The 22,463-nt window shown below is 41.8% G+C and overlaps 1 protein-coding gene across 5 annotated transcripts in view; it reads left to right on the top strand.

Moving 5' to 3' along the window:
* CFTR (CF transmembrane conductance regulator) overlaps window positions 1-22,463 on the top strand; it is a 98,242-nt gene that overhangs the window by 48,628 nt on the left and 27,151 nt on the right. For all 5 annotated transcript variants that reach the window (XM_088676503.1, XM_060279580.2, XM_035127373.3 and 2 more), the window contains 10 exons: window positions 4,152-4,246; window positions 5,741-5,827; window positions 7,047-7,767; window positions 9,253-9,381; window positions 10,990-11,027; window positions 12,160-12,428; window positions 13,911-13,990; window positions 16,889-17,039; window positions 18,388-18,615; window positions 19,982-20,082. In XM_088676503.1, the coding sequence (XP_088532629.1) occupies window positions 4,152-4,246; window positions 5,741-5,827; window positions 7,047-7,767; window positions 9,253-9,381; window positions 10,990-11,027; window positions 12,160-12,428; window positions 13,911-13,990; window positions 16,889-17,039; window positions 18,388-18,615; window positions 19,982-20,082 (1,899 nt within the window). The remainder of the gene's footprint in view (window positions 1-4,151; window positions 4,247-5,740; window positions 5,828-7,046; window positions 7,768-9,252; window positions 9,382-10,989; window positions 11,028-12,159; window positions 12,429-13,910; window positions 13,991-16,888; window positions 17,040-18,387; window positions 18,616-19,981; window positions 20,083-22,463) is intronic.

The following is a 22,463-nucleotide window of genomic DNA, read 5'->3' as shown; positions in this document are numbered from 1 at the left end:
ATAGCGAGACAATATTTTCCTGAGATGTGTCATTCTCTTGTGGAACCCATCATCAGTTGCAAGATTGATTTCAATTACATTGTAGAGAACTAACCCTCTGAATTTTTAAGTATAATAAGGTATAGCTGTCCCATAACTAGAATAGTAAATCTAAGAGTCAAAAATTATGCATTCTGTTAAGAGGAAACAGCCATATTAATGTTATAGTAAAAATTGATACTACTGTGTATGCATGTCTGTTATCTCTTTGGCCGAATCATGAAATTTTGAAATGGCTGTTGAAATTGTAGAAATCCAATTCTTGCTTGAAGTTGCTGTACTTCCAAAGTCTGTCTGTTCATTAAAGCCAGGCTTTGCCAAAAAAACAATTAAAGCAGAAATTTCCTGAAATTATGTTTTTTGTGATGGATAGGTTGTGTTGCATAACCTGCAAATGACTCAGCCAGATAAGCTATAAATCTGGGTCTGAATAGAAGGAAAAGAATAGGGATGAGACAGAAGATGTAGAGCTAGTGACAGCGCTTAAAATATTTTTTATCAGAAGTGTCTATTAACTAGCATTTCCAAAAGTGCATGTATCACTTTGCTACACTAAGCAAGTAATATGGAATGCTGTACAGCTTGCTGATCTCATACTTGTAAGTCATAGTTCATATATTACGTTTCTGATGGGACGTGGGTGGTGCTGTGGTCTAAAAGCACGCCAGTGCAAGTAGATAAATAGGTACTGCTGAGGCAGGAAGGTAAATGGCATTTCCATGCGCTCTGGTTTCCGTCATGGTGTTCTGTTGCACCAGAAGAGCTTTAGACCTGCTGGCCACATGACCTGGAAAGCTGTCTGTGGACAAACGCCGCCTCCCTCGGCCTGAAAGCGAGATGAGCGCCGCAACCCCATAGTTACCTTTGTCTAGACTTAAACCATCATGGGTTCCTTTACCTTTTTACCTTTTACCTATATTACCTTTCTCATGTATGTATATTTGAAGCAGCAAACTACTTGGTGCAGGTAAAGTGAAAAAGGTCAGACTATCACTCCCCCGTTTGTTCCTCGATTAGTTTTCATGTCAGAAAACCCAATCATTAATAGCCCCTATCTCCTTTGACCGGTGTGCAATCCGTTCCAAAGAATGTACCATCAAATTTCACCTGAAGGATTGAAGGAGATGTGCAAGGTAGCTTTATCAAATACAGTACAATTATGCATAGATGGAAGAGAAAGCAAATAGCTTGCATAACTTTCTGTGTTTTGAGATAGGAGGGAAAAAATTCCTTTTAGGAAACATTGAAGCACATTCTCAGGGTGGAACATTTTACTTCTTGTGCTCTGAATTAGTGTTTGCAGTGTTGAAAGACCTCATTAGTGGTACTTTTCTATCCAAAAATATTTGAGATGGTACCAGAAATCCGTCAGGGTTTGTTGCCCTCAGAAAAGAACCTATATTTCTATTTATTAAAACAAATGCAGAATTTTACCAGGGACGCTGAACGCATTATGTCTGGCATTGAGTATAGTATTTAAGAACAGTCCTTGACAATCTTAAATCTGTACTCAAGGCTGGGGGGAAGGGAGCAACTAAAACATTAAAGAAACATGATTGGCTTGAGATCATAGCTGCCAAGTTATCCCTTTTTTAAAGGGATTTTCCCTTATGCTGAATAGGCTTCCTCGCGAGAAAAGGGAAAACTTGGCAGCTATGCTTGAGATCTTAAGGAGAAGTAGACTCCAATGCAGTTTTTCCCCCTCAGAACTATACAGTGGACGTTAAGAAGGCCTCTATAAACTTTGATAAAGGTCTCAGAAAACCTGGCAAATGATACTCATAGACAAGTTAGGAAATATCTCAAGAAAATAGGTTCACAATCTTACTTTCCCCCTTAAGAACGTAGGAAGAGAACCAGGTCTAAGTAGGGAGATCTATTCTCAGAGTGGCCTGCCGTTCTCCTGCTTGCCTGCCAATCTAAGCTTCCCCCTCATTTTTGTGTGTTCCTTAATTAGCCTTAGACTGCATATAGGTAAAGGTAAAGGACGCCTGGACGATTAAGCCCAGTCAAAGGTGACTATGGGGTTGCGGTGCTCATCTCACTTTCAGGCCAAGGGAGCCAGCGTTTGTCCACAGACAGCTTTCCGGGTTGTGTGGCCAGCATGACTAAACCACTTCTGGCGCAACGGAACACCGTGACAGAAACCAGAGCGCACGGAATTGCTGTACCTATTTATCTACCTGCACTGGCATGCTTTCGAACTGTTAGGTTGGTAGGAGCTTGGACAGAGCAATGAGAGCTCACACCATTGCGTGGATTCGAACTGCTGACCTTCTGACTGGCAAGCCCAAGAGGCTCAGTGGTTTAGACCACAGCACCACCTGCGTCCCTGTTAGACTTCATATATTGAGCCCCAGTGAACGTAAGGCCTTCTTTCTTCTGACTGGGATTGGGATTCTGATTTGGATGCTAACTGGATTCTCCTTTTGTATATGACTCTCACTGTCAATGATCAGAGGAAATATGAGGACTTGCTTTTGTTCCTATGGGTATTTTATAATTAAGTTTGTCAGATATGCAGGTCATCTTCAAAAGAGTCCCAGCAGCTTACAAAACAGACTAGACTACTGTCTCCAGTTTAAGTATCCACAGTGAAATTAATGCTTTAACTGTGGAGGGGGAAAACATTCAGAAAATAACCAAAGCAATGTTTTCAGAATCAGGAAAGAGAAAAACTGAAGGAAGCCCAGGATTATTTTGTTTATTTACAAAGCAAACCAGAGTTTAAATTGCTGGCATCATATTTGTCTTAGTAGCTGACCACCTAATCAAATCCAACCATAGCTGCCAAGTTTTCCCTTTTCTCGCAAGGAAGCCTATTCAGCATGAGGGAAAATCCCTTAAAAAAAGGGATAACTTGGCAGCTATGAATCCAACAGAGCATAATGATCCCAAAGACTGAAAGATGAAGCTAAAACAAATGTAAGGCAGGAAAGGGGATAAACCTCTTACAGAACAATTAGCCTTGAGATCATGGGTAGGCAAACTAAGGCCTAGGGGCCAGATCCGGCCCAATCGCATTCTAAATCCAACCCACAGACGGTCTAGGAATCAGCATGTTTTTACATGAGTAGAATGTGTCCTTTCTTTTAAAATGCATCTCTGGTTATTTGTGGGGCATAGGAATTCGCTCATTCCCCCCTCCCCCCCAATAGTCTGGCCCCCCACAAGGTGTGAGGGACAGTGGACCGCCCCCCTGCTGAAAAAGTTTGCTGACTCCTGCTTTAGATAATTTACTCAAAAGTGCAATGGATTTTTCCTACAACAGAGGGAGTTCTTAAAGGTACAAGGGTTGTCTCATGGTCTAGACCTGGTAAGAGACGTAGAATTGTGCCTGTGGTCTTCTCTGCTCTACTGTGGAGCTGCAGCCTTTTCCAAGGAAGAAAGCAAAGCAACATGTGCGGTTATCTACCCCACAGGAAACACAATATGGGCAGTGCTTGTTTGTCTGCTATTAGTCTGTCTCCTATTACTCTGGTGCGAACATCACAACCTATATTACCCTTAGAGTGGAGGGGGGGTATTTATAATTTTGGAAGTCTTATCCCAAATGAAGTGCAGATCTTCACCCAATAATGTACATTAAAAATAATACCAGTCAAACAGAGATGACAATAATTTCTAGGGCTTAATTCGGGCACCCCCAAACTTGGCCCTCCAGCTGTTTTTGGACTACAGTTCCCATCATCCCTGACCACTGGTCCTGTTAGCTAGGGATGATGGGAATTGTAGTCCCAAAACATCTGGAGGGCCGAGTTTGGGGATGCCTGGCTTAATTAAAAGCAACCAGCCACCAGGGTGGAAGCTGGTGAGTTCTTAAAGACCACCATGTGTGCTTGCTAAGAAACTGTGTCCATAGCTGCCAAGTTTTCCCTTTTCTCGCGAGGAAGCCTATTCAGCATAAGGGAATTTCCCTTAAAAAAAGGGAGAACTTGGCAGCTATGTGTGTCCCATGCCACTAATTGTATACATTGTAACATACAAACAAGTTGTGTGAACTTGCCCTCAGTTGCTCATTTTTATGACTTAGAATTGCTCCATATGATATAAATTGAGAAGCTGTGGTGTAATCTGAAGAAAAAAAAAACTTTAATAAAATCTTTCAACAGGACATTTCGAAGTTTCCAGAAAAAGATGACACCGTTTTGGGAGAAGGTGGGATCACTCTCAGCGGTGGTCAGCGAGCTAGGATCTCTCTCGCCAGGTGAATTGAAATAATTGTATGATGCTTTTAATAAATACTGCCGATACTTGTTTTGTTATCAGCATGCAATTTCTCATGATTAATGGAAGTCTCACATTCATATGCAAGGTAAGGATTTGGTTTTATAAATTCAGAACCTTGTTGCTTTCTTACAACTAATTGAAAAACTGTTGGTGCCTAAAATTGCTGCTAAATTTTTAATGTTTTCAAATACAGCTTTCTACTTCATGGTATGAAATTTCAACCTTTTCCAAAGTTCTGGCATTTAAAGGGAGGCATCAGAAATAATCCTACACTCCATTTTCCTTCCCTGTTGTAACCAGCAGTTGCCACTCTGCAAGAACTAATGCATTCGGGTTCCCACTGTTATAATGTCTGAAATCATCCCTGCTTATGAAAACGGGTGCAATGCCTCCCCAAAGTTTTCAGCATTGCGTTATTCACTAGTGAACTACTCCCATTGCAAGCTCAGTCAGGCATTTCCTCAGCACTTATGGGAAGCACACGGCGAGGTAGTGGTTTTAGTACAGAGTTGTTGCTGGCAACACAGTCCCCTTATTTAAACTAGAATTGTTGGTGATGCTCCCAGTTCAACTGAAGTGATACACTACAGGAATAGGTGGCAGTTTTCAGATGAGGGTTATATGATTTAAACCAGGCATCCCCAAACTGTGGCCCTCCAGATGTTTTGGCCTACAACTCCCATGATTCTTAGCTAAGAGGACCAGTGGTCGGGGATGATGGGAATTGTAGTCCAAAACATCTGGAGGGCCGAAGTCTGGGGATGTCTGATTTAAACTAAGAGAATTGGAATAGAATAATAGAATTGTAGAGTTGGAATAGTCAGATCCTTCCCCTGTGTAACATGTAGATACCATTTATGATGGGACCTCTTTAATCACATAGATAGAAAATATGTCTACAGCACCTTCATGGGCTAATTTACCTCTTGTTTACATTTTGATCTTATTCTGGAGAAACATGAATTGCCACCATGTCCACCAACAATGGCAAAATTCAAATTTAACCACCGAGGATTTAAGATCCAAGCAAAGCACCATGCTTTTATGTGGCCTATCAATGGATAAGTGCTTGGTATCGGTTGTTGCTGGCATCTGTCTTGGGAGACAACGGAAGAATGCGCCATTGGTGGTGAAATCAAACTGTTGGAAGGTTACAGTGCCTGCTGTGGCTGTAGAAACCAATATGCGAGAAACATATTTTGTTGCCACTGGGGCGAATGAAGGCAGGTCTGGTGGTTCTGCAGCAGAGGCACCATGGCGTTCAAACATTCAGGCTGTAATTGTTTCCTGAAATTAAATGTTAATATGGTGGATTATAAAGCCTACATGATCACAATACTGGATTCCCCGGGTGATGTTTATATTGAGTATAAGAATAGAAAAATATTCTGATCAAACATTCCAAATATAAATTAAATGTTAGCATTTACTTTTAGTGGAAGCTAATTTCATTTTTATGTCCTTTATTTAGAGCAGTATATAAAGATGCTGATTTATATCTCTTGGATTCCCCTTTCGGTTATCTAGACATGTTAACAGAGAAAGAAATATTTGAAAGGTATAGTATATTTTGACATATTTGCTTATTTAATAAAAAATTTTAATTAAATAATAATTTAATAAATAGATTTAATAAAAAAAGATTATTTAATAAATAAACACACAGGGTATTATGTCAACGTAATGCAAAAGAATTTGTGCAAAGCAGTACCCAAACCCAAGAAACAGATTTTCTAATGTATAATTTGATTTTGTGCAAATGCTTAATGCTTTTAGGAGTAGGTTTAGGTAGGTTCAAGGGACGCAGGTGGCGCTGTGGGTTAAACCACAGAGCCTAGGGCTTGCTGATCAGAAGGTCGGCAGTTTGAATCCCTGCGACGGGGTGAGCTCCCGTTGCTCAGTCCCAGCTCCTGCCAACCTAGCAGTTTGAAAGCACGTCAAAGTGCAAGTAGATAAATAGGTACCGCTACAGCGGGAAAGTAAACGGTGTTTCCGTGTGCTGCTCTGGTTCACCAGAAGCGGCTTTGTCATGCTGGCCACATGACCTGGAAGCTGTACGCCGGCTCCCTTGGCCAATAATGCGAGATGAGCGCCGCAATCCCAGAGTCGGTCACGTCAGGGGTCCCTTTACCTTTACCTTTAGGTAGGTTCAGAACATCATGAAATGCACATTATTCTATGGATATTGTAACTACTGGTAATTGGATTGCAATAAACCCTCATGATCATTCCAAACTTCTTAGTCTGAATTTCAGTAGTTCTGTAGATCATCCCAGGATGTGCTACAATTCTTTGTATTGGTTTGCTGACCTCACCTTAGCTGTTATCAGCCATTTAATGACATTTAAAAGAACACACTTCTCATCTATAAATAATAGTTGAACTGAGCCTTAAAAAAAACAGGCAGGGGCTGGGGCACATGGAAGGTGTCCAGCAGTGGTGGGGATGTTGGCCCCCTCAATATTGGGTGTGGGTGGGCCCCCTGATTCAAAATATTGAGGGGGCTGGAGCTCCCTGTGCCCCATATATGCAGTGCTGGTGGCTATGATATTCAGATATCTAGCTAGATACCTAGTCCTCACTGCACAATTACTTGAGTGGCATACTTTCTTTTGCTCTTCAAATTGTATCTTGGCTAAATGAATCTAGGTTATTGCTTTTAAGTTGGAAAACACTCAAAGAAGATCAGCAAAATTGGGCAGAAAATGAGGTACAGAAAAAGAGCAATGATTACCCTCCTTGAAATCTCTAATTGTCCCCCCCCTCTTTTTGCGAAGCTGTGTTTGCAAACTTATCGTCAATAAAACTAGAATACTTGTTACATCGAAGCTGGAACATTTGAAAATAGCAGACAAGATACTAATTTTACACGAAGGAAGCTGTTATTTCTATGGGACATTTTCTGAACTTCAGGGTCAGAGACCCAACTTTAGCTCTGAGCTGATGGGATTTGATGGTTTTGATCAGTTCAGCACAGATCGAAGGAACTCCATCCTGAGCGAAACGCTGAGGAGACTTTCTATTGGTAGCGACGGCGTGGGCGCACAAAATGAAATAAAGAGAACATCTTTTAAACAGACCTCAAACTTTGTGGAGAAAAGGAAGAACTCAGTCATGAACGCTCTGAATTCTAGCAGGAAGTTCTCTTTTATGCAAAAAACTCCACTGCAGGCCAATGGCATAGAAGAAGGCCTTGGGAAACCCGTAGAAAGAAGGTTTTCATTGATACCGGACTCTGAACAAGGAGAGGCAATTCTGCCACGCAGCAATGTGATCAACGCAGGACCCACGTTTAGAGAACATAGAAGACAGTCTGTGCTTAACTTGATGACCCGAACATCAGGTCACCAACGTCAGAGTTTTTACAAAAGTGGCAACGTATCCATACGTAAAATGTCAGTAGCCCAGCCGTCCTGTGAGACAGATATCTATGCCCGGCGCTTGTCTATGGACAGTGTGGCAGAAATAAGCGAGGAACTTAATGAAGAGGATTTAAAGGTACGTGGTTCAAATTACTGTTGGTAGATGTGCATTTATATACCACCCACCTCTTAAATGTACTCCATGAAAGCTTATCCCATAATAACCTGGCTACTCTTTTACATTGCTGAAATACTATTTTGTCAGCAAACATGGCTGCTCTTCTGGAAGATTGTTGTTAGATATGCTTCAGTTCCCATTATCTATGTAACATGATCCTCTATGACTGGACACCCAGTAGAGCAGGCATAGGCAACCTTGGCTCTCCGGATGTCTTGGAACTACAACTCCCATGATCCCTAGCTAACAGGGCCAGTGGTCAGGGATCATGGGAGTTGTAGTTCCAAAACACCTGGAGAGCCAAGGTTGCCTATGCCTGCAGTAGAGCATTTTTGTATCACGTACTCCTTTGATTTCACATTTGAAAATGTAATTAATTATCTCAGGGAGATTCTTCTCACAATAATAGTCCTTCTCAGGTGTGCAAGGTCCTAGGCACTGGGGTGTTATGTGTGGCCCCACTCCCCACAACCATGCATTGCTTGAACGTGAGTAGACCCAACACTTGAGTAGTACTATTGTTGAATCAAACCACAAATATTGCATTTGCACTGTGCTTCAGGGAGCACAGCAGTGCCTTGTTACTGTGTACTATGCAATTATAAACAATTACAACAAAGTATCCATGTGGTGAACATAACACATCCATAAAATAGTATAAAAATACTTATCCAACATCTGTACAATAACCATTGGTTGTCAGATATTGTCAAAATCTTCTCCGTCTTCGCAGCTCCTAAATGGTGTGTGTGTATACGGTGTGTACACACACACACACACACACACACACACACACACACACACCACATTTAGGAGCTGCAAAGACGGAGAAGATTTTGACAATATCTGGCTGAAATATATAAATGCTAAGAAATAGACTGGGCAAATATTCTTAAGTATCTTATTGTGTGAGCATCATATTGTAGGGTTGCCATATTTCAGAAAAGTTAAATTCCTGGCACACGCAAAATTGTTGAGCTTCTAAGAAATTGTTCACATTCTTTGGGAAAACCTCCCCCCAAAATACGGATTTTAAAGCTTTTGGAGCTGCTTTTTCCGTCGCATTGCCATACATCCAGGGTTTCCCTGAAAAAAATATCCCCCCAATGCCATTTTTACATCCGAAAATGATGAGATGTCAGGAATTGTCAAGTATATCATATTTAGAAGACAGCTAGAAATTTAAAAAGTTTTATACAAATCTCAACAATAGTCAGCTCTCATTCCTTTGAATAAGGTGCCAGCAGAAGATTATGTTATTCAGATAGTTCTAATCAGTGCTTTTTTCAGGGGGTACTCAAGGGTACGGAGTAACAGCACCTCTTTTTGTTGTTAAAAAGTGTGGCACTTACTGTAACAACTTCATGGTGAGTACTACCGGCACCTATTTTTCTAGATAGAAAGCACAGGTTCTAATTGTGTTCTTGTCCATTATTTTTCTAGGAATATTTTTGTGAGGATTCAGAGACCATGAATGCTGTTACTACATGGAACACATACTTCAGATATATTACTGTCCGCAAAAAGCTGATTATTGTGTTAATTATATGTGTAGTTATTTTTCTACTTGAGGTAAGAAGATTAACTCTGTTTTAACTTAACTGTCTGCTTAAGTTACTATAAGAAGAAGAGTTCGGATTTGATATCCCGCTTTATCACTCCCCTTAAGGAGTCTCAAAGCAACTAGCAATCTCCTTTCCCTTCCTCCCCCACAACAAACACTCTGTGAGGTAGGTGGGGCTGAGAGACTTCAGAGAAGTGTGACTAGTAGCCCAAGGTCACCCAGCAGCTGCATGTGGAGGAGCGGGGACGCGAACCCGGTTCCCCAGATTACGAGTCTACCGCTCTTAAACACTACACCACACTGGCTCTATAAATGAAAGCAGTGTTAGTATAACTCTTTTCATAGTGATAGAGGCAGAAGGAAGCCACTAACTCACAGGCACTGGCGGAGGAAGAGGAGTGTGGAGGGAGCGCACCGCCCCCGGCAGTGCAATCCCGGTGGGGTGCCATCGCGGCTGCCCCCTCGCCCGCGCTGGGCACACCCCCCCGCAGGTGGCGTGCCATGCCCCCAGGATGCGCATCACACCCCTGGGGGTGGCGCACCACGCCACTGGGGCGCACGCCAGCCCCACCCCTGCCTGCTCTCCGCCCCCTGGTGCCAGAACATGAAGCTCCACCCCTGCTCACAAGGAAACTGCACTCTTGGCTGACATTGATCAGTTACATTACCGTCTCAGTTCTAAGTATTTCGATCATATCAAGTACCTGCAAGAGACATAACAGAACATGCTCACAGTATTCCACGCATGTTCAGGTATTGTGAGCTGAGCAACCAGGCTGTAGCATGGCTCATTAGAAAACAAAATAACCCACTTCAACCATTTAGGGGAAGATACCAATTAATTCTAAATATGTTCTAGTCTGACCCATAGTTTACTAAAAAACAAACAAACTGTTAGTGTGTGTGAAGTTAACGGTGTGATCCTACTAACAACTACCTTTCTGCATGCTCATTTAACACTGTTTCTTCTAAGTAGACATTGGTAGTACAGTCATATCTCTGAATACGAATGCTGCGGGTTGTGTACAACATGGGTTACGAACGTGCCGAACCCGGAAGTAAAGGAATGGGTTACTTCTGGGTTCAGTGGTTCGTGCATGCACAGAAGTGCATGCACAAAAATGACGTCATGCGCATGCGCAGAAGAACCGAATTGCGACCTGCGCATGCGCAGAAGCGCAGACGTGGGTTGCGTACTGCTCATGTTGCGAACAGGGCTCCGGAACAGATCCCGTTCGCAACCAGAGGTACCACTGTATTGCACTGTAAACTAAGGAAGAAAGGAGAGAGTAAAAATAAGGTTGATAAAATATAAACTGGTAAACTTTAAAAGGGAAAATAAAATAAATACATACACAAAGGAATAGGATAAAAATAGGAAGTTGCTTTAAACATGAGCTACCATTTTATTTAGATTCCTTTCATACCCAGTGTTTCCCAAAATTCCCTAAACAGATGGTTGTTCACTATAAGAACAGGTTTCTGGGCTAGATGGGCTGTTGGTTTAATCCAGCAGGGCTCTTGTTATGTTTTTAACATGTATGCCATCTTGGACTTCTTGGAAAAAGAATAATAACAGGAAATGATGATGATAGACTATGGTTTCTTATTTGCAGGTGGCTGCTTCTCTTGCTGGAGTATTGATTATCAATATGTGAGTGTTTATTGTATTATATTATTTTAAGTTATTAGTTGTTTACTATAGAGGGGGAGTTGGCTCGGCAATCAGGGGAGGTAGCCCAACTAGGAGAAGGAAAACTCTCATCCTAAACTTTTGCTGCCTTGCAGCTCTACTCATTTGTGAAAAAGGCTCTGGGAATAAACCCAGAGGGGGGGGGAGAACCATTTTGCCTGCCTTTCGGGACATCCTTGGAAGAAGGAGTAAACCCTACACTCTGGAGTAGAGACCCAGTGGGATAGTGTCTTGCACGCCTCCTTCTAGCAACTCCTGCAGCCAAGCTGATGCCAAACATATCTCTCGGTTTTCCTTTGGACCTCAATTGCAAAGCCAAAAGGGTCTTGTTGTCTGGGCAGCCCAGGACCTCCATATATATTGCCAAGGCTTTCACACCAGAGAGGTTACTTCAGTGCTGCTAACACCGCAAAAACAATATGGGAGGCAGAAGTTACAAGTTACTGGCCTCTGCAGCCACAGCAAGCGCTATGATTCTCCAGCAGCTTAATTTCACCCACAGAGGTTCACTCCATTGTCTCCTGAGACAGATGGATGCCAACAGCTATTTACTATAATTCTAACACTGATCAACATTTTTTTGATGTACTTGCATTTTTAGCAAATGCTTATCAATAACCTAGTTTTCTGAAGCAGCAGTGCACAAGGCAATCATTTTCAAAGCACCCTTCACTTCTATGAAATTCATTATCATTTCCAATCTTTCCCCCCCTGTGAATATTTGTTGACCCATGGGAAATATCAATTAGGAGTCACAGCAAATGATTGGCAGAGCCAAAGGTGGGTGGGGCTTGCAACATTGCATACCTTTTTATTGATACCCAATCCCTTCTCTGCTTTTCACACACAGAGACAAGTGAGAATGAATATACTTTGCCATAGCAAAAACTTAAAAATACTTTCCTTTGAAATCGGCATTCTCCTCACCACTATTGCAAATTACAGTTTTGCCGAATACTGTATTCATTTTCCATTTTCTGTAGATCAGAAGTTACGATTTCTGCCCCCAACTTGATATTTTTTTTTAATTAGGACAAAGAATTAACTCAGACCTGTATTGATCATAATCTATGCTTTGTTTTGTTTTCAATAGGTTGTCTGTTTCCGATAGCCCAAATGCAACACAGGCAAGAAATGCTTCCTCTCACGACGTGGAGAGCCAGGCAATCATCATTACAGAGACTAGTGGCTATTACATCTTCTACATTTATGTGGGAGTGGCTGATACCTTACTTGCCTTGGGCCTCTTTCGAGGCCTACCCCTGGTGCATACTCTCATCTCAGTTTCTAAAACCCTTCACCGCAAGATGCTGCATGCCATCCTTCAGGCACCCATGTCTTCCTTCAACACATTGAAAGCAGGTATAGACCAGCTCACTCCCTTTGTGGCAAAGGTCACCTTGCCCATCAGCTTCCTCTCAGTTACTCTAGAACAGGGGTCAGCAAACATTTTCAGCAGGGGGCCGGTCCACTGTTCCCTCAGACCTTGTGGGGGACCAGACTATATTGGGGGAATGAAGGAATTCCTATGCCCCACAAATAACCCAGAGATGCATTTTAAATAAAAGCACACATTCTACTCATGTAAAAACACGCGGATTCCCGGAACATCCACGGGCTGGATTCAGAAGGTGATTGGGCTGGATCCGACCCCCGGGCCTTAGTTTGCCTACCCATGCTCTAGAGCAGTGGTCCTCAACCTTGGGCCTCCAGATGTTTTTGGCCTACAACTCCCATGATTCCTAGCTAGCAGGACCAGTGGTCAGGGATGATGGGAACTGTAGTTTCAAAACATCTGGAGGCCCAAGGTTGAGGACCACTGCCCTAGAATACAGTACTTACGTTGAAAGCTATTTAGGTCAGCGCACATCTGAGAGGAAGCCTCGTTGAATGCAGTGTAACTTCTGACAGTTGTCCTAAACACACTGAATTTGAATTTAACCGTTGCTCGAGTCAAAAGAGACGACCTCTGAATAAACATGTTTAGGATAGGCAGGGTACGACTCCAGAAAAAACTAATTTAGGGGAGCAAAGGAGGGTCATTGTCCACTATTAGGGTAGCAGCTTTTAAATTAGGGCAGCCAGGTAAAAAAATATAAGACTTTTAATACATGTACCGGGCAGAAGGACATCTGAGCCCCCTCTAGCGCGGCAGACCTGGGATTTGGATTGTGCCTTATCAAACCAGTCACTTTTCTCTCCATTTACTCCTTTTATACTGGGGTGGGGGAACTATGGCCCATTCCCAAGTGCACATAATAAGTACCATATTTTTCCGTGTATAAGACTTACGTTTTTAAACAAAAAAATTAGGTTTAAAATTGAGGCGCGTCTTATACACAGGTAGTGCTGAGGGATGTTTTCTTAATTTGGAGTCCCCCAAAGTAGGGGGTCTCTTATACATGGAAAAATATGGTAGTTATGTGTGCCCCATTACTCCAGCCACCTTATTTGACTTTGTTTTTGCTGTGATCATGTTCCCCTATACAAACAGTGCATTTTCTTAATGTTATGCAGAGTGGACAGTAATGCATTGGGCTACATGATATAATGTGACATAGGCAGTCCTTTGTGAAATTTTACTTATACTGTAGATCATTCAGACCAGTCTCCTTGTGCCAAAGTTCTGCTGTCTATTTGAAAACAAATGTCTTTTTTGGTAGGTTTCAGTTCAGTGCTAAATTGTCTCCAAAACTTCACACAATTAGAAATTATTACTACTAAGAAATTATTACTACTAAGAAAGGTTATATGTACAGTTAGTTGATTAATAAACTTTGCTCATACAGTATAAGGAATAATAATAATCTCCTCCTATATCATTTCGTTTTCTTCAACCTGTAGGTGGAATACTTAACAGATTCTCAAAGGATATAGCAATATTGGATGACCTACTACCACTTACAATATTTGACTTCATCCAGGTTTGTAAAAATAAATATATATTTTGCAGAGTGGCTGACCGTGCTTTGTTTTCTGCTTTTCTGGCCATCACTTATGAAGGTCAGAAAATAAAAAAGAGCCTAATAAATATTAAGAATCAACAAGAATAAATGAGTGCTCATAATGTTTGTGTACATAAAGCTTATTTTCAGTTTTTTGCCACCTAATCTGTGCCTTTATGGCTCCTCTTTTCTCCCATTTATGTTTCTACGCTCTTTCATTCTTCTGCATGAGGCTGTAAGCTCAGCTGTTTACTCCATCCTCCTCCTGGCTTCCTTGTTCGCATCTCAAGAGACAATGGAGTGTGTCGCTGGGGGTGAAGTCAAACTGCTGTTTAGCAAAACCAATGTGACCTTCCTGGGGTGCAAGCCTGGGCAGTGTGTATGGAAGTCTTGGACTGCCCAGACGACAATACTCCCTTATTGGCCTCACTGATGGGGTCCAAAACAGAGCAGTACATTTACCTCCAGTTTGGCTGCAAGAGTTGCCAGAAGAAGGTGTACAAGGCCTTCTGAGGATGCCAAGGTTGCAGGTTCGATCCCCGTATGGGACAGCTGCATATTCCTGCATTTCAGGGGGTTGGACTAGATGATCCTCAGGGTCCCTTCCAAATCTATAAACCTACAGTTCTGTGATATGAGTGTGTGCGCGCACACACACAGAGAGAGACTTGGTTTGAAAAATCCAATTAAATTGAGTGGTGGCAGATTCAGGATAGACCAAATAAAATCCTTACTTACATAATACATAATCAGTGTGCAGGGTTTATCTGACATGAGATGTGGCAATGACCAGTATATCAGACAGCCTTAAAATGGGAATTCTGTGATAGTCTATATGCAATCTATGCCACTGAACAGCAGTTGGGGCTACAGCGAGGGAGAACTTTACTGCACTGGTAGTGGGCTTCCTAGAAGCATCTATTTGTACTCAGGATGGTAGAATAGATGGTTTGATTCAGTAGGGTTCTTCCCATGTTCATCAAGATGTATATTTTAGCTGAATCAGACATTACTTTCTTGAATTCTTAATTAAAACTGTGATCACCATTCAACCCTGCATTATTATTTCCATACTCTTTCTCCTCCTCCTTCACTGCCTAGCCTAACGCAGTTTGTAAAATAATAACCAGCCAGGAACACTTCACATGACAATAATGGATATTGAGCTATCCAATATAGGGATAGGACATACATTCTTTTAAACAGATTTTTGTTCTACAATGGCTTTATTTTCATAAACTGAGTGGGCCACCAGCCACCTAGAAAATTTTTTGATATTAAACAAAAAATGTATCTAATGAGCATTCATCTTGGATGAAATAAATTCATATATTAATTTGGCATTTGCAAAAGTGATGCTAAGCCCTATGATTTTGACAGATGAGTCCATTTCCTTCCAAAGCATGAAATGCAAGATGTATTTCCATGGCTTGTCAAGCTTTTGGCCTCCAAATTGCAGCATTTCAGGAGATACAAACACATGGTTGAGGCCACTCCATTTCATAATGGGAGAGCTTTCAGTCACCCAAAGTTGGTGACCATGTTAAGATTTCCCAGTAAACCAACTTGGTGATAAACAGTAGCGGATCGTGTGTTGGGTCTACATCTGACCTCTGGCTGGCTAAGTCACTGCAGTTTACCAGGACAGAGGAGTCTGGTGGTAGTGGTGAGGTTGGCATGGCGCAAACACGATGGCAGAGCCATTCTGGCATTCCTGCCATCATGTTTGCACTACACCACACTGTCATGACGTTCCTTCTTCTCTCTGTCCTGGGTGCTGCAGTGGCTGAACTGGATCGAGGTCAAGTGAGCAGTGCAGGCTGTTGGTGATAAAACTTGAAACTTTCAAGTAATCATTGAATTACTCACTGTGATGGATCCACAGTAAGTATCAATCCCTTACTTGGAGGCTTTTAAGTACAGGTTGGATAGCCATCTGTCATGGATGCTTTAGCTGGGATTCCTGTCAATTCAGGGGGTTGGACAATGACCCTTGGGGTCCCTTCCTATTCTACAGTCCTATGATTCCATGTTAGCTTTAGCTTTATTATAATATTTTCTGCCTTTTTTGACCAAGTTGTAATAAGATATCAAGTCCTTGTTGATGAGCCTTTAGGCGGTTTTTTCTCTTCAATTATTACTATTATTATTAATAATGATTAATTTCCTATACTGCCCTTCATCCGAGGATCACAGCGCCAGCTAAACCTCTCTAATGAGAGTATTCTACAAGTGGGGAGCTACCTCAGAAAAGGCATGTTCTCATGTTGCCGCTCTCTGGACCTCTCACGGAAGGGGCACACAAAGAAGGCCCTCAGATAATTGTCTGTGATTACCCTGAGTAATGTTCTGATGTTCTGTGTTCCTGCTAACAACAAATATCCATGGAGTGACGCAGAATAAATAGTTCCATCAGAAAGCAAAATCCATGATCCAGAAAGGACAAAGAATCTAGAGCCTTGTTCATGATAATATTCTGCAAAAAATACGCATTTTGCATCATCATATAACAATTTTCATATTTATATCCATGAATTGACAGTGTTCCATGAAAATTGTACGAAAGAATCTGCCTCTTATTTTGATAATTGTACAGGTGTGCATTTGAAAAACACTGTGATGTCTTCCAGACCATTGTTAAATGAGTACTTGATTTAGCAAATCATGAAACCACTTACTAATTTCCAAGACCTTTAGCTCCAAATACTATCAGTTTCTTTTTGTTCTCAGATGCAAACCCTTGTTGGGAAGACACTGCTGGGATGTTTGAAATATATATGCTAATGCCTCCTCTGGGGAAATTAAATCACCAATTTGGAATTTGTAAAATAGGGGGGACGTTTACTGTGTCAATAGCATTTTTCTTTCATCCTGCAGTTAATGCTCATTGTGATTGGTGCTATAGCAGTAGTATCAGTCATACAACCCTACATCTTCCTGGCATCTGTGCCTGTGATAGGAGCCTTTGTTATGTTAAGAGCATACTTCCTGCACACTTCTCAGCAGCTGAAACAACTGGAATCTGAAGGTATGGCTGGCAAAAATTGGTAGATTCCTAAAAGATACAAAAATAAACTGAACAGAGATTTACCATTTCACTTTTCCTCCAGCTCCCTCTAATTTCCCAATGCAAGATTCCAAAGTCTGAGAACAGAATGCACCCCTGTAAAGACATTCAGCGAAAGCTCGGGAGCAGACAATAAAGTGTGCTTTGCTTTGCAGAGGGGGAAATGTTATGAGCAGAACTGCAGCAGAACAAAGTGTTACGAGATTTGGCATATGGAATGGATATGTATCGAGAGACAACTTATTATTAGGGAGGCAAGCTGGTTAGGAACATTCAACAGCACTCACCATTTTAGTAAATCCAAAATTCCTTAAATTTGTCCATTTAGTAGCTTTTGGATTTATTCATAATTTGTGCATTGTCATTGGTAGGGTTTTGCTGCTCCTTACTATTGTGACCTAAGTCCAGTGCCTTTGAGATGTCTTACACATCTCAAAAAGCAGTGTGTAGTATGGAGAATGGAAGGTGTTGCTCTGCAGATGTTTCTGAGCTACCATTTTCATAATCTTTTAAGTCTAACAACTTCTAGAGAGCCATAGGTACTCCAATCCTGCCCTAGTAGAAGAGCTGTGCCTAGAGAGGCAGATTCTGAAGGGCATTTGTTTTTCTTGAAGCCTGGGGGCATATCTGTGTATAAGGGATTATCCTGAGAAGGAGGCCTGCAGGAAAAAGAAGAGCCTGGCGTTGTGTTGAGCAGTTGACAAATAAGACATCTGTTGTTTCATAAAGGGGATCACTTTCTTTTATGGAAAACAAACTCTACATAACACTATCTTACTATTTTTCTTGCATAGAAGCAAACTTTGAAGGATGCTTCTAAATGGCCTTGGAGATTCAAATGGATCAGTTGAGCTCCTTGAATTTGGTTTCAAGAAACTCACTTTTACTCACGGCAGCCAAAATCACGTGGTCAGCATTTAAGCCCGTTGATCCAAGTGAACCTTTAAAGGGCACAGGGCTAGGTGAAAGATGGCAGATGGTATCAATATACTAGGAACCCTTGAAGAATAAGCAAATTAGATGCACATATTTTTCTTTTGTTTGATGTGCAACCACACAACTTGTAGCAGCTGCAGATATATACAGACTGATATCAAAGAATGGAGAGTAGATATTCGCAATCTGTGAAATGCTGTTCTGAATGTTCTTTGACATGATGTAGTGCTATAAAAGAAGGCAAGAATATGCCTAATGGAAAATGTATTTGTTATCTTTGCGTTGTTGTTGTTGTTGTTGTTTTTAAAAAAGATCCAGTTCATTTGTGGAAAGTACTAAAACTCTTATTATTTTCAATTTGCATTGTTTATAGCAAGAAGTCCAATTTTCACACATCTTGTTACAACCTTAAAGGGGCTTTGGACACTCCGAGCTTTTGGACGGCAACCTTATTTTGAGACATTATTTCATAAAGCCCTGAACTTGCACACAGCGAACTGGTTCCTTTATCTGTCTACATTACGTTGGTTCCAGATGAGGATAGAAATTATTTTTGTTGTCTTCTTCACCATTGTGACCTTTGTTTCTATTTTAACTACAGGTACGTAGCTTTGCTTTCTATTCTAAAATGAGGTTAAAATAAACGAAGTTTTGCTGCATATTCAAACGTAGGTTGCATCCCAGTACCTCTTCCAATATCCATAATACTGTCTGCACGTCCTAAAGGCCTTTTAACATCTGGTGTGCCGCGGTCAAGAGACAGAAGTGGGCTTGACCAATGGATGTGATTTCCACCTTTGTACAGCAGGCCACATTCCAGCAGTGCGAAATTATTTTTCTACACTTCTCCACCTCCACCCATGCAAGCAAGAGGCGTTCTCGCAGTTCAGGGTCACATTTGCAAAAGAATTAGAAAGTGGTGTGGAGCAGAGCCAGTGAGTTGTGTGCCTTGGGAAGAGACAAAGCTTGGAAAGAACCCTGAAGTCCAGACAGAACATTAGGCTCCTGGGTCTGGGTTTCCACAGCGTTGCTCCAGTGCATTGCCCACAGACAGCTTAAGTAGGTCGGCATCTGTGCTAGGGATGCTCAAGGAAACCGGGGTGGTCTTCATTCCAAAGTGAACTCGCCAAATTTGTCACCCACCAATTAATGGACAGGTTGGACGAGGTTTACTTCAGGATTCAAACTCCATCTGGATTATGGAATTCAAGGGCTGCCTTTTTGTGCATTTGCTTATACAGTGGTACCTTGGTAGTCAAACATCTTGGCTCCCGCAATGCTCCCGCAACAAGTGAGTGTTCCAGTTTGAAAAAAAAAAAAAGGAAGCCAAACATCCAACACAGCTTCCAATTGAGTGCAGGAAGCTCCTGCAGCCAATCGGAAGCCGCGCCTTGTGTTTTCTAACCGTTTTGGGAGTCAAACGGACTCTCAGAATGGATTAAGTTTGACAAGCAAGGTACCGCTTTAAATTCCAACAGTTTGGGGCTGCTGGAAAGCCAGATGCCCTGCAGACGGGGCTGCAAAAACCTCTGGGAGGTCTGGATGTGATCCTGCGTAATCCTTCCCTCGGCTTTATTTAAGAGGGGGGCGAGGGAAGCTTTCCATATAAATTCCAAAGGAGGGATAGCATGCCATCATGTCATATCCTCCCAGGAGCTTTGCAGCTAATTTGTAATGCATACACCTTTCTAGAAGTCATTTTTTTAAAAAGTGCATTCTTAAAAAAAATATGTCCTGAGATCTGTGGGTATAGGGCACTATTATATATAGACTGGTTCATCCCCGTCCCTTAGCAGTGCCTCATACTGTACTATAGTGCATTTCGGCTCAGCTTGTTCATCCTTACAGTATTTATCTCTGTGCATTTCTCACCTTTTGTATTTGGGCATCGATCTACTATTGCATCACTTATGTAACCTCCCCCCCCTCTACATATAGGGTTTTAAAATGTGTCTTTGTACTTGCAGGTAACGGGGAAGGAACAGTTGGCATTATTCTTACACTAGCCATGAATATTATGGGAACCTTGCAGTGGGCAGTGAACTCAAGTATAGATGTAGACAGTCTGGTAAGAACCATGAGAATTAATTGAAAAATGAGATTTCATTTTCATTTTCACATGCTCATAAAATGTATAACTTTGGCTGTAGAGTGCACAGTTATAAATATGCTTGCACTTGTAAATATTTGCTAATAATTCACCCATAATTCAGTTATCATTGGGTATAGTTCTTCTAGAGGCCCAATCTTGGGCTCTGTCAAGCTCTTTCAATGGCTCTCCATTATTTTCTCTCCCTTTTTGTTATGGCTAACATTTACTTAACCATTCTTTTTTTTTATCAGTTTAGTACACACTTTCCATTGTTCAGCCCTCATAATTTTGGCTTCAGCCAACACTCCTGCTGTTTATTTATTTTATGTTTCCACTTATCTCCTTCAGAAATCTTTATAACATTTCAGCTGTGTGTTTTGCAGATCTGTATTGCATAATGATCTATTTCATAGCTTTGCCCCAATAATTCTGATGACAACATTTTTTCCACCATTACTTTCCTCCCCACCCACCACCCCTCTCCAAGCACCTGTTACATTAGCATTTTCTTCCTTTCCATGTTTTTCCAATTTGCCCCCCTAGCATTGCAATTGCTACCGTACTTGCTTCTGGCACTCCTAGATTGCATGCCAGCAGGGAGACATCTCATATTGCAGACTCAAATAGTGTTCAGAAAGAGGACTATCACATTGGCTGAAGGGTACTGAATATTAATATGGAACACTAAATATTAATGTCAGGAAAACTCTACTAGAAGTGCATAATATGCTACAGCCTTTGCCGTCAAATTACCCCACTGCTGCTGTCTATCTCATTTAATGGGGTTGGCCATTCACAAATCTACATAGCTTCTGGGGAGGAAAAAAAAGGAATTAATTATTTCCCCCACGAACATTTTCATTTGGATTTTTGCTTTCAAATTCTGCGAGCTCATGAGGAAGTATCTAAATGCCCTGTAAAATCTTATGCATGTCTTTTTTCCATAGGACATCCTCTGGGCCTCTGTAGTTAATTGCTCAAATGATATTTTCAGGTGTGATGATTAGTCCTTACAAAGAATTTGTTAAATGTGCTGCATAATTTCAAGCAAGAGTAAAGAAAGAATTGCATATAATGTGGGCTATATTGGATTCCTCATCAATTACAAAATGTTAGACTGATGAACTGGAAATACAGCATTGTAGTGAAAAACTGTTGGTGCAAAATTTGTTGCAAAGGATTTGGAGCCACAGAGATACACATATGTTGTGTACATTGTCTTTGTACTTTTAATGTTATAATGATTCCCTCAATTAAAAAAAAAACCACCACTCATTCAAACTTGCTGCCCATTCCTCTCGCTTGGTCTCAGCTGACCTCTGCTAAATCAATGGCCTTTCTCCATCAGTTTTTAAGGGCAGTTTTGGTGGGACCCAGGTGGCGCTGTGGTTAAACCACTGAGCCTAGGGCTTGCTGATCAGAAGGTTGGCGGTTCGAATCCCTGTGACGGGGTGAGCTCCCGTTGCTTGGTCCCAGCTTCTGCCAACCTAGCAGTTCGATAGCACGTCAAAATGCAAGTAGATAAATAGGAACCGCTACAGCGGGAAGGTAAACGGCGTTTCCATGTGCTGCTCTGGTTTGCCAGAAGCGGCTTTGTCATGCTGGCCACATGACCTGGAAGCTATACGCCAGCTCCCTCGGCCAATAATACGAGATGAGCGAGCAACCCCCGAGTCGGTCACGACTGGACCTAATGGTCAGGGGTCCCTTTACCTTTACCTTTTTGGTGTGCATACTTTTGCTTTAGGACATTGCTTCCACCCTCTGCATCACCACACAAGGAGTTGCATATGCAGAGCAGGATTCCACTAAACACCACTTCAGAGTATACCAAAAGAAATACAACACAGATGATAAACTCCTGTCCCCCAAGGTACATATTGTTGTTGTCGTTTAGTCGTGTCCGACTCTTCATGACTCCATGGACCAGGACACGCCAGGCACTCCTGTCATCCACTGCCTCCCACAGTTTGGTCAAACTCATGTTCGTAGCTTCGAGGACACTATCCAGCCATCTCGTCCTCTGTCGTCCCCTTCTCCTTGTGCCCTCCATCTTTCCCAGCATCAGGGTCTCTTTGAGGGAGTCTTCTCTTCTCATGAGTTGGCCAAAGTATTGGAGCCTCAGCTTCAGGATCTGTCCTTCCAGTGAGCACTTAGGACTGATTTCCTTCAGAATGGATAGGTTTGATCTTCTTGCAGTCCATGGGACTCTCAAGAGTCTCCTCCAGCATCATAATTCAAAAGCATCAATTCATCAGCGATCAGCCTTCTTCATGGTCCAGCTCTCACTTCCATACATCATTGAGAAAACCATAGCTTTAACTATACGGACCTTTGTCGGCAAGCTAGTGTGTCTG

The sequence above is a fragment of the Zootoca vivipara genome, chromosome 9, assembly GCF_965207765.1.
Source record: "Zootoca vivipara chromosome 9, rZooViv2.hap1.1, whole genome shotgun sequence".
Classification (NCBI taxonomy): domain Eukaryota; kingdom Metazoa; phylum Chordata; class Lepidosauria; order Squamata; family Lacertidae; genus Zootoca; species Zootoca vivipara.
This window is presented reverse-complemented; position numbering and strand designations above follow the sequence as displayed.